General features: G+C 39.8%; 1 protein-coding gene across 1 annotated transcript; it reads left to right on the forward strand.

The window, feature by feature from the left end:
• Positions 1 to 6,317: 6,317 nt before the first annotated feature.
• On the forward strand, positions 6,318 to 6,944 carry LOC104417809 (agamous-like MADS-box protein AGL62). Its single transcript, XM_010029020.2, has one exon. It carries the CDS (start codon positions 6,318 to 6,320, stop codon positions 6,942 to 6,944), a length of 627 nt encoding a protein of 208 aa, XP_010027322.2.
• The last annotated feature ends 6,339 nt before the right edge of the window (positions 6,945 to 13,283 follow it).

The following is a 13,283-nucleotide window of genomic DNA, read 5'->3' on the forward strand; positions in this document are numbered from 1 at the left end:
TGTGTTTCTTTGCAAAGTCAGCTTTTCAGCGAGCCACATAAGCGAACAAAATTAATAAAAAATTACCATGTAGGATTTCTGGCGGAGTTCACCGGATATGACACTTAAATGTCCCATTTTAAAAAAAAAGTGGCACTTAAGTGTCATTTTCCTAACTTTTGGCATTTAAGTGTCCCATTGTGCCAAGTTTTAGAACTTGGGGTGTTCTTTTGCTCGCTTCGATCTATATTTCTCTTGTGACGCGTGGACCCCTGGAGTGCTATAACTTGGTACAAAGAGACACTTAAGTGCCATAATTTACGAAAGTGATACTTAAGTGCTAAAATCGGAGTAAAATGATTACTTAAGTGCCAATTTGGCCAAAACACCGACGTGTCAATTTTTCGGCGAGTAAATGCAAAACGGCATCGTTTTGGTGCCGACGTGGTAAAAATTAATATAAAAATTAATTAAATTAAATTTAAATTAAATTTATTTAAAACATTTATAAAAAAAAAAATACAAATATTAAAAACATTAAAAAATTTTAAAATTTTAAAAAATTAAAAAAATTAAAATTAAAAAAAAAAAAGAAAAAAAAAAAAGAAGCCCTTAGCCGCTGCCGGCAAGGGCTGGCGACGCAGGGGGGAGGGTCGGCCGGGGTTGCCAAGCCTTGGCCAGGGGCTGGCGACCTCGGTTGACGGGCGGTGAGGGCCCGCAAGCCCTTGCCCCCGGATCGGGCGAGGGTCACGCCCTCGCCCGGATCCGCCAAGGGTCGCCGCCGGGGGTCGCCTCTGCGGGTGGCTGCCCTTGGCTTGGCTGGGCGAGGGCCACGACCCTTGCCCAGATCGGCCGGGGCTCACGGTCCTTGCCTAGATTCGGTGAGGGGGAAGGAGGAGAAGGGGAGGCAGCCGGTGGCCGAGGAGGGAGGTAGCGGCGACTGAGGGCTCAGTCCCCGCCGCTGCCGCTGCCGCCATCTCCCTTCTGTCGCCGCCAGGAGGTGGGGAGGATCGGATCGGGGCCGACGGCCTCAGCCGATCGGCGGCGAGGGCCACCGGTCGGCTGGGGCCACCAGCCTTCAGCTAGGGCTTGGCGGCCTCGGTCGACCCTCCCCCACCTTCCGGCGACAGCGAGAAGGCGGCGGCAGTGGTGAGGGCTCAACCCTCAGCCGCCGGCTGTCTTCCTCCTCCTTTGTTTTTTTTTTAAAATAAATAAATATAAATTGTTGTTATTATTATTATGTTTTCAATTTAATTAATTTAATTTTTATATTATATTAAAATTCAAATTATGCCAAAACGATGTTGTTTTGGCCGATTTAACGGCTCTATTTTGGCAAACTATAGAAACGACGTTGTTTTGGGTAAATTAAAGCTGAGTCAGCTTTCCGGCTAGCTACATCGAAAAGAAATATTCATATTAAATTGTCACGTATGATTTTCGGCCGGCTTTGCCGGAGGTAGCACTCATGTGTCATACTTTTCTTAAAATGTGGCACTTAAGTGTTACTTTTGTAAGTTATGGTACTTAAATATCCCTTTGTGCCAAGTTATGACACTTGAAGCGATCTTTTGCCTTTCTTTCGCTCTCTTCATTTAATTTGATTCAATTTTCTCCATTTTCTATTCCAATATTGGTGTACAATTCGAATTTGTAGCCTTACAACTAAACCTATCAAACGGGTGGATCGTGTTGAGTTTGGGTTGAGTCGGATCATAAATGGTTTGACCTAAATCGACTTATTAACCCATTTATTTGTAATGCAAAATTTCTCGATTCAATACCATTTCAATTTTATACCCAACCCATATTGTTAAAATACTTTTATGTACAATCAAATCTAGGATAACTTCTTTCTTATGATTTTATAAAAAAAAAATTATATTGCCAAAACACTTCTATGCAACACAAATCTAGTAAACAATTGTTATAATTCTTTTAAATAAATATATATATATATATTTATCTTTTCCTCTTTTGTCCTATGTCCAATGAGGGTTGCGAGGCCCTCGTCGACTGTGGGCAAGATTTGAAACCCTAGCTAGTTACGGGCTAGGATCCTGGCCCTCGCTAGACCTAACAACCTTGACAACAACTAGGGAAGGATTTGTGGCCCTCACCCTTAGTTGGTGTCAACAAGGGTAAGCGAAACTTCATAGCAAAAAAATTAAGAAAGAAAGAAAAAAAGAGAAAAAGGAATTTTTTTTAATCAAAATTGGCTCAACACATCTCCGTATGTGATATATATATATATATATATATATATATATATATATATTATTTATTTATTTATATTTTTTAGACCATGTGCATATGTGACATGACTTGTTCTAAAAAGGTAAATGTCTCTTAGGACATGCATGACAAAATTTCTATTTTTTTATTTTTCTGTTTTTCTGTTCCTCGGAACATGTTTGAAACAAAAATCCGTTTGGTAATGTAATTTCATTTTTCCATTTCTAGAAAAGATTTCTATTCCAAAAATAGATTAGGAGTAGAAATCAAAAATTAAAATTTTTAGTTTTTCTATTTTTGAAACAAAAATAAGAAATCAAATTTTTCTCATCGTTCACTCGTCACCATTTGTCGCCCACTTGTCGTAGATGCTTGCTGCCTGTTGTTGGCCACCCACCATCGGCTTCGGCCACCAATCGCCGACCGCCAGCCACCAGACATCAGCTGTCGGCCACCACACTCCAACCGCTCGTCACCAATCGCCCGTTGCCGGATGTCGGACGCCCGCCGGCCGTTGGCTGCTCATCGCTAATCATTGGATGCTGGATGCTCACCACCAACCATCGGATGTTCGCTGGATGTCGGCCGCTCGCCACCTGCTGCCAGACTTCAGCCACTGGCCACCAGCTGCCGACCTCTCGTCGCCGAACTCTGGAGGTCAAACGTTAGACGTTGAACTCCGGATGCCAGATGTTGGTCGCCGGTCGCTGGACTCCGGTGTCGGACTCTGGACTTTGGCTGCCCACTGTCGTCACTGGACTTGGCACCGGACGCCGAATGTCGGACTTTGGACTTTGGCTGTTGGTCGCTAGTCACTAGATGTCGAACGCCGGTCGCTAAACGTTGGACTCCAGCCACTGGACGTTGTTCATTACCGCTCCTAGAAATAGAAATTTTATTTTGCTATCAAACGAAATTTTATTTCAAAAATAAAAATTTTGAATTATTATCAAACACGTTCTTTACTTAGAAACTCGTCCATGGAATAGAAATTGATTTATGTTCCAGAAATCAATTTCATGCGTGTCCTTGAGTGGTTAAGCCTTGTAAATAGATTCATAATGGACCCATTATAATCCACTTATTTTAGAGGTCTATTAAATGAGTTAAGCCTTAAGTTATTTGTAATTTATAATGGGCCAATTTATAACCCACTTATTTAGGCATCTTTATTTTATATACCCATTATATCTCATGCGAAATTTGTTATGGCCCATCTAAATGTTTTTGGGTTATTAGATGAATTTTGGACCCATTTTGATAGGTCTACTTAAAATTGAAAAGTAAAAAAGATCCCGAGAGTGGTCCTGAAAAATGTCTATGGATCATGGTGATGTTCTTGTCTTCTCCATCGTGAGTGCCGTTACAGGTAGGTGTGTGGTAAAACCCAAGAACAATGCGACTAAATTGTGCTTGGAGCCATTCAACCAAACAAGACAACATAAAAATCATTTACTATTTTTTTTTTTAGGAACCCAACGACGTATGTTGGAGAAGTTCACGATGGAGAAGTTTATGTTGGAGTAGTGAATAGAAAGATAGACAAGTCTTTCCTTTCTGGGCGTCAATTTACTCTAAAGATCTGGCTCATAATGGGAAAAGTGTCCGAAAAAGTCCTAAACTTTTTAAATTTGTATTAATTTAGTCCTAAACTTTTAATAGTGCCAATTTAGTCTTAAACCTTTTATTGGTGCCAATTTAGTTCTAAACCTTTTGACTTAATGCCAATTAGTTCTAAACTTTTTATTAGTGCTAATTTAGTCCTAAAACTTTTGATTTGATGCCAATTTAATCCTAAAACTTTTGATCTAATGTTAATTTAGTCATTCCGGCTAATTTTGACTAGAGTCTATGATTGGGAAGGCTTGACCCTTGCTAGCCTAGTGTGAGGCCAGCCTCACGCCGCTGGCAAGGTCGACCTCAACCTTGCCGGCCCTCACTTTTGGTCGGTCGCCCTGCCGATGACTAGCTAGAGTAAGGCATAGGAGGGAAAAAAAAGGAAAAGGAAAGAAAAGTTGTACATGTCAATATTGGCTATATCACGTTAGTACCGATCATGCCATCTCAACAATATCTAGCTAAAATTAGTTGGAATGACTGAATTAGCATTATGTCAAAAGTTTTAGGACTAAATTGACACTAAATCAAAAGTTTTGCGAATAAATTGGCATCAATAAAAAGGTTTAAGACTAAATTAACACAAGTCAAAATGTTTATGACTAAATTGATGCTAATAAAAACATCTAGGACTAAATTGCCAACAGTAAAAAGTTTAAAACTAAATTGGCACAAATATAAAATATTTAGGACTTTTCCGACACTTTTTCCTCCTAAAAGTCCTTTGAAGACTTACTAAGAATCCTTGCGCGCTATTCGTCCCCGTATTTCGATAACACAAAAGTAGACTTTAGCACCACGGAAACTCCCTTGCTTTACAAGAAGTGATCATGTAGTCAGCATTTTCAATTCATGGTATTCGTTATTGTCCTCATGATCTGCTTCTTCTTCCTGACTTAACCTCGAAAGATTGTTGAGCCCGGTATGATTCGAACTTGAAGGTTCTCGTGCCGGCAATGGTCGAGCAGTTTCTCGGTCTCACTAGAACAGCAATAAATTGGAAATACTATACATTAACCCACTCAGTGTCTACTAACCGATACGTGGGGGAAAGTACACCGGGAGTGCCAAAACTTAACCCAGGTGGACAATTTAGTGCAAACAATTCTAAAAAGTACACTTAAGTGTTACTTTTTTAAAAAATTGGGACACTAAAATGCTAAGTCTGACGAGAGTAGCTGGAAATCCAATGTGGCATATTTTTAATAATATAAATGGTCTACATGGCCTGTGGAAAAGCCAACTTAGCAATTCTTGTCTAAAATGTTGTCGCCTTTCATATTCACTTAAGTGCTAGTTGTGGTTAAAAAATGATCACTCAAGTGTTAAATTATGGTGTAAGTGATTACTTAAGTGCTACTCGTGGTTAAAAGTGAACGCTTAAATGCCAAGTTTTGAAGAAAGTGTGAACACTTAAGTGCCAAGTTTTAAAGAAAGTAAATATAAAGTGCCAAGTCTTGGTATTTACGTGGATAGTTTAATCTTTATATTAAAAATTAATTTTGGGGGCTTATAGTGCCATGTGGACATTTAAAAAAAAATTATCACGTGGATAATTTTTTAAAATAATTGCCACCTCAGTAAATAAAGTCATTGGAAAATGTCAAGTTAGCACTTTGGTTGGATTTTTCACTATTGACATTTGAATGTTCATTATTTTCCAATTTTGACACTTAAGTATATCTTTTGAAACTTCTGAAACTTCTGAAACTAAAGTGTCATCCTGTGCTAAGTTTTAGCACTTTCAGTGTCCACACCCCTAGTACATGATTACCTGCAAAAGTATAAAACAGGGACTATAGCCTAATGCCAACTAAAAGAAAATTGATCATCAAAATAGGAGTTACATAAATCTTTATGGAATCATATCCTCAATTGTTATTGCAAGACTTGATAAGATTAGAAGGAAATCCTCGTTCCCACGATACAAATGCATCAAAAGAGTACGGTGAATACGAAGAAAGCACACGCCTTTCTTATGTGGCTCATTAAAATATACTAATCCACGATATCTTCGCCAAATCTATATGTAAGACAGATTTGATACTGAAGTAATTACTTGTAATATCACAACCACAACCTAAAGCATGTGCGTTACAGCGCTGCGTGATTAAAGAATGGCCACGTAAAAGTAGTTATTAACAAGGATTGACTTCTTACCCAAAAAGGTCAACTAGTCAATGGTCTTGCAAGCACCAACGTACAAGGAAACCTTTTGTAAATGCCCCTTTAACGTTGCCACCTAGTAAAATAAAGTTGTCGCACTAGGGTGGCATTAAGAGGACGAGATATCATAACCTATGAATCTCCACTCCAATCACATAATACTGAGAAATGACTTGGCCAGAACTCATTGATTTTGAGTAATCTTGGCCAGCTTGGACATTGAAACTTTGCATACCAAACTCGCTATATAAACTCCCTTTGTGTCACTTCTTTCTCTGCCTTCTAAGTCTATCTTGGACTGTATTCTTTTCATACCCACCATGGCAAAGAAACCGAGCTTGGGTCGCCAGAAAATCGCCATTTCGAAAATTCCCAAGAAAAACCATCTCCAGGTGACCTTCTCGAAACGGCGATCCGGGCTTTTCAAGAAAGCGAGCGAGCTCTGCACCCTCTGCGGGGTCGACATCGGAATCATAGTCTTCTCTCCCGCCAGCAAGGTCTTCTCCTTTGGTCACCCGGAGGTCGAGTTCATCATCGACCGGTTCCTCGCCCAGGACCCGGCGCCCCCTGACTCGGGCGAGTGCCGGCTCATTGAAGCCCACCGGAACGCGAACTTGCGTGACCTCAACGGGATATTGACTCAAGTTCTTGAGGAGCTGGAGGTGGAGAGGAAGCGCGGGGAGGCGCTGGATGAGATGAGGAGAGAGAGCCAGAGGCAATGTTGGTGGGAGGCACCGATCGATGAACTTGGATTGTGTGAGCTTGAGCAGTTGGGAGGGTCGATGGAGGAGCTCAAGAAGAACGTGATGAGATGGATCAACGAGTTGATGGTGGACTCTTGCTCCCCAAACGGAGAAATCGCCTACGAGAGCAAGCCTCTTGAAGCGAACGGTGCATACAATCTTGGGCACGTGTACAATCTCCATGACCAAAATGGACTCTTTTGATGCCCCTTAATTTGAGCTATTTCCCCTTTTTTTTTTGGGTGTTTTGTTCTGTGTCTCACTATACAGGCCTCTCCTTTTTGCTTTTGGCTCCTGGATTTCTGCGTTTTGTGATTCGGATGTTGTATAAATAATGTTGGACTGATCAAATTTGAGAAAATTGTTCCTGTAAATAACGCTGGACTGATGAAATTTGAGAAATTTGTTCCTGTTGGTGTTATTAGAATTTGCTAGCGTTGAATGTTTACTGGATTTATTCATGTTTATCTTTGAGACATAGATAAAACTTTGATGCTGACAAAAAAGAAAAAAAGGTATACTTGAATTCGCAAAGTTTAGTATGCGGAAGGGTCAATGCTTGGCTATTGCTGCAATTATTCCTATTTGGTAAACGTTACGTTACTCTTAAAATTATATCCCTTTTCAGTATTTAAGACCACATTAATTTTCCTTTTATCTTTTTTTTTTTTGCTCGGTAATTTTCCTTTTATCCGCAAAGTGATAAATATCAACTCTTCTTTGATTTGTTTGATAGTGAAGCAATATATGCTTCTTCTGACAGGAATTGAATTAAATCAACAGATATTAGAAATCCCAGAATTCATCCTAAGATTCATTTCTTATTGTTAATGATAGTGTCACGCGGATCCATTTGGCGTTTCCTAACTACTTGCGAAAGAAACTCTAGAGAGAAGCTTTGGAATTGTATTTTACTTGTAAATGAGATATAAATGAGGGGAAGAGACCTCTATAACCGCAAATCTCTTATTAATCAAATGGTAGAGATTACATATTCCCAATTACCATCCATCCGCATTTATTTCGGCCATATACAACTATCGTATCGTCTTCCCTCAGGAGTATTATAGAATACTTGAGAAAACCGACTTTGGCATTTTTGAGGTTAGCTTTGTTCATGAATTAGTCACAGCCTTCGATCAGAATATCCCTTGCCCTTCGATCAAAATATCTCTCGATCGTGTGGCTTCATCGGCCATGAACAATAGCATCAAAATGATCCTGATTGGGATAAGCAATTGCAGTGCTCTAACTCTCAGCATTCGCCATCTTTCAAGGGACCGTGCTTATTGACATAAAGATCTACTATAGTGTGTTTCTCGACAGTTACTAATTGCCTGATTCATTTGCAACTTTCTTCTGAAGATTTAAAATTGTTAAACTCTTCAAGATACCAATTGAATCGGTATTTCTCCCAAAAAGCTCGTATACTGGAGAGACAAAGAGTCAAGAGGACTGGTTCGATTGGATTTGGGAAGAATCCCAGACATGTCAACGTTTTTACTTATATCAAGAGTAATAAGGCTTGGTAATTGAAAAACAGTGTCTGGAAATATCCCCCTTAAGGAACAACCAACAGTGCTCAAATATGTCAAAGAAGAAGGCAAATTCGCAAAGGACTTTGGTGAAACCATGGACATGTCTACTTGATCAAGAACAAGCTTTCTTAATGCTGTTGAATTTTGAACAAGCATTGTGAAGACTGAATTTTCCAACCTGATAGAAGGGAACGAGTATGTGTTGAAAATAATTGTTAGAGAGATCAAGTTCGACCAACTTGGAGAGGCGAGAGATTTCATTGGGAATAGAACCGGAAAATAGTAAATTAGAGAGATCCAGATGAGTGAATGTTGCAAAAGCGCTTAGATTAGGCGAAATATGTGAGTCATGAAAGTTATTACCATAAAGTTTGAGGCTTCAAAGATGATGAATGAGATGAAGGGAGCTATTGGACTAAAGAGTAGATTGAGATTGATGACGTTGCCGATGACACCGTCACAAGTGACACCATCCCACGAGCAGCAATCCACGCCCTTATTTCATGAATTTGTCTTTGGATAAGATGTGATACGGTCATCCTCATCACATGAGTTTGATGCCTCCCTATCAAGTACAGGGGAATTCTTAAAAAGGAGCAAGGCATCGAGTTGGTCAGGAGGGCAAAGGGTTGAGGCAAAGCAAAGGGAGGAATGTAAGAAAATGTGAAAACAAAGAAGGTCGAGGATCTTATACCACCCCATTATGCAATTTAGTATGTGAGTGAGTTTATTGGCTATGGAGGATGCATCCGCTTATAAAGCCCTCTTGTACTGTGAAGTGATTAACTTCACAAGTCTTCTCTAGTAGGTAGAAGTCAAAAGTCTTCTTAGAATAAGATGATGGAGTCACAGGAATTTCCACGGTAGGGGTCACTTGGGCGGGAAGATTCTTAGTGTCATAGAAATACATGGAAAAATTTTCTGGAATTGTCCCTACGCGCGCGACGTCTTCCTGCATGTACAACCCCCCATTTTCATGATGCTAAATTATTTGACAATTGATGAATTTGACTATCCTAAATTCTTTAATTGCATTTTCTATCGGTATTTGTAAATGAGGTAAAAGGAATTACGCTTTGTTGATGCCTCAAGACAAAGCTCCAATTTGCAAATCAAATCTCATTTGCCAGGAAAGAGACTTAAGGAGGTTTCCAATCAATAATTAGTAATTTCTTATGACAAAGCTAGTAAGCTTTTTATTGAATTACTAGGAAACCTTCATTACGATAAGATTATAACTTTCAAAGCCGTTGAAATCGTTTCACTATTTCATACAAGTAGTTACTTACATGACCTAATATGCTCGTTATACTAGGTTTTTGGATTATCGTAATTTTTTCTTAACCTGAATATAATAAGGTTTTCAGAGGGCGTTGGGGCACTAAATTGAGCATTTAAAATTCGATTATGTCAACACAAAATGCGGCATATTAACCCCGTATATGATGGAAAGTGCGCTATCTCTCGAAGGACATCTTTTATTTGCTTTACTTTTATTTTTTTAACGATAAAATGAGAAGAAGCTTGATCTGAGTGCTCCCTTCGATGAAGTTTCGCAGGGAAGTTATTTGGCGCCTCTTTTTTAGTCAATCATGATATGGGGAAGTATACGATATTCTGCGACCATTTGTTGAGGTGGAATTAGGGGTGATTGTTAGGCTGCATTTGTTTCGCAAAAAACATTTTCTAAGAAAATGTTTGTCAAAACTTCTGGTGTTCGTTTTATGAAAAACAAATTGATTGGTGTAGACATTTTTAATGAAAGGAAAACAACCTTTGAAAATAAGAAAAAATGTCTATCACTTTTCAAATAAGGGAAAATGTTTCTTCACTCATTCTCTCTTATCTCACATCCCTACCACTTCCCATTCTTTTTTTTTTTTTTCTTTTCTTCTTTCACAGCCAGTCGCTGGTAATGACAATGGCCATTGAGCGCCAGCCTCACCATAGGCTCAAGCTCATCAATATGGCGAGCCTCAAGCTCGTTGGCCTTTGGCTTGGCTAGATTGGCAAGCTCTAGATTGGCTTTGGCTAGTTGCCAATGACTGATCGAAGAAGAAGTAGGAAAAGAATAATAGAAGGAAAATAAAAGAAAAAAATTAAAATAGATTTTTTAGAAAAAATAAAAAATAAAAAATTTATTAAAATGAGTGCACAGAGGAAAATCGAATTGAATTTTCCATACCAAACAACAGAATTTTCTACTTGACAACACGTTGAATTAAATAATCTCAATTTCACTATTTACTTTTCAATTTGTGTTTTTTTTTTTTTTTTTTGTGAGTTTACTTAACACGCATCAAAATGGGATGAAAAAGTGCAATTATAACTTTTATAATACCATTGGTCCCTCTAGTTTTGCCCGAAGCCAACATCATGCACCTACTTTTGAAGCTTATAAAAAAGTAGAGTGAGGATATTAATTTTCTAGTAAGAGCACCAACGCTAATATTCTCCTTTTGGTTTTTTGCCATGCGGGTTGGCCCAATCCTCAAACCTCAGAGGTGGGGACTCCCTCCGTCCTCCATCTGAATCGACTGGATAACCAACAAAGTCAAGCATAATCAACCCCATATAAACTCATCCTAAATCAAAATTCATGTCATAAAAAGCATCATCGATCTCGTCGTAGGAGTGAAATATATAGAGTAAGCTAACTACCTTCACATATTCCAAACAAATTCACGAGATCAAATACAATTACGTAAAAAGAAAATCAATTCCAATATGGGAAAAGGAAGGCATTCCATTGCATTTCTGCAGGCATTTATCGCTTCTTTGAGGGACCGCTGTTCCTCCGATCGCGCCTTCCTTATCCTCCCTCCATCATTGTCTCCGATTTAATGAAATCGGTTCATTTTCCTTTTATTAATCATTTTTTAATCGATAATGTTAAATTACTAGACTCAGCGATGCCCATTATGAAAAATTAGTCGCTCTCTTAAACATTATAGTATTTTCGCGATGCGATCTCTGCAACAGCTTCGCGACCATGTACCGCAAGTCGGACTAAGTGAACCTGTGCCGGGACTGCAATTCCAGAGTCCACGGCGTGAACATCCTTGTCGCCAAGCACTCGGGGAATCTCCTTTGCCGCTCGTGCCAGAGCCCCACGCCGTGGAACAAGTCGAGGCCGAGGCTCATGCCTACGGTACACGTCCACTCCGGACCTGCAAAGAATAGGAGGCCCATCTCCAATTTTGCCCTCGTCCTTCCATTTACTCTTACTCCAGATCGCAATTCCTCACTTCCTTATCGTTGCAATCCTTCTCTTCTTCTTCTTCATTTTCGTCTTCATATTCACCGTCCCAGGTTGATGAGGTGCGCCAACAGGAACTGCGACCATTGAATTTGGTGGTAGTCCAAGAACCGGGTCGAGCTTGTTGGAGGGTTGAATTAGTAGTTTTCGGCATCATGAGCTCCTCCGTTGGTCGGAGCTCCGCCGAGGGGATGATTGTTTTGGTCGTCTGTCACTTCGGCAGCGGCGATGCTGTGGTAAGTGTAAGTGCGATTTCGTTTGCTATGGCTACGGCACAGAGAAAGTGGATGGTTTGGTGCTCGTGGTCTAATCGCGGTCTTTGATTAATTATTCAAATCATGTGGATCTATGATGGGTTTACTTTTGCCCGAAAACAAAGTCAGTCCCCTTTTTTGCTTTGAAACCATCCCGTACTTCAGAAAAAAGTGCCATCAATCGTTCTTATTTACCGGCGATGAAATTTGCCGACTTGGTGTTAACTATTTTCTGGCATGGATTTTTTTTCCTTTTATTTGCCGATGTGTATTTCCTTTTTCTTTTTTCAAATGTTGACTCTCCCTCCCTCCCTCCCTCTCCCCTACATTCTCCTACTTCCTTAAATCCTACTAAATCAAAAACTTACAAAAATTAACAAGCACATCAACGCAAAAACTATGATTAGTACCCCCTCACAACCACCAATTGAGTGGCCATGGCTGCGAGCTTGAAGCCCGAGTGGGTATGGTTCAAATTTTTGCGGCTCGAAAAGATCTTGCAGCCATGACATCGACCTAAAAGTCAAGTTGGCATCGATGTCATAGTTACCGCAAGCTCACGTCGAGCGGCCATGGTCATGAGCTTGAGTAGCCAACCCCACCCTTCAGGCCTAAGAGGTAGGGATCGAACTCTATAGCTTCCCACGAATTCGCGAACCTCCTAAGCCATCTCCGGGAATCGCAACAACGCAATCGCCCCCTTCCTTCCCCTCTCCCTCTCTTCCTTTTTCTTCTTCTTTTTCTCGACTTTTGATGGAGAACCGCGGGACGGTAAGGTGTACACAGCACGCAACAGCATTGGGGAGGTTCGGTTCAGTCAGATCTTTTAATTATTTGATCCTTTTCCATTTTTTTCCCAAAAATTAAGAAAGATAAAGAGAAACGATTTTCCAATATGGAAAAAAAAAAGGGGAAAGAGGAGGGAGGATCCACACCAATGCAATTCGGCCATGATTTGTCGCATTGAGTGGTGGTGGGTTTTTTTGCCTTTAGGGGGCCAATTGTTCCTCCTCGTCACCCTCCCCTCCCTTCCTCATCCCCTCCATCATTGTATCTATCTCCATCACTACATAAAGCGGTTCGTATTTATTTATATTTATTTGAGACAATTTAATAAACAAATTTCAAAATTACCAATACGCTTGCGGTGCTCATTGTAAAAATTAATCTCTCCGTTAAACATTACAATATTTTCTAATCGCATTGAAAGTTCTTGTGCTGTTGCTGTAAATTATAATTTTGGTTCTCTTGGTTATCTTAAATTTTTGTGGGAAAAAATCATCATGTAAACATTTGACCTCAAAGAATTAGTTAATCTGACCACAAATCATTCCATCGGATCTGGCGCGGGTCAAGGGTACTAGCCCGAAACAAAATTTGCAAGAGAATTTCCAACACTACTTATATACTAAGATACTATATAGTAAGACAAATGATGTGAGTAAAATAAGAGACTTTACAAAAAAAATTTAAAATGGTCCCAACATAAGAT

Source organism: Eucalyptus grandis, chromosome 8 (assembly GCF_016545825.1).
Source record: "Eucalyptus grandis isolate ANBG69807.140 chromosome 8, ASM1654582v1, whole genome shotgun sequence".
Taxonomy (NCBI): domain Eukaryota; kingdom Viridiplantae; phylum Streptophyta; class Magnoliopsida; order Myrtales; family Myrtaceae; genus Eucalyptus; species Eucalyptus grandis.

Excerpts from the sequence above, each read along its gene's own strand:
- LOC104417809 (XM_010029020.2), top strand. The coding sequence starts at position 6,318 with ATGGCAAAGAAACCGAGCTTGGGTCGCCAGAAAATCGCCATTTCGAAA.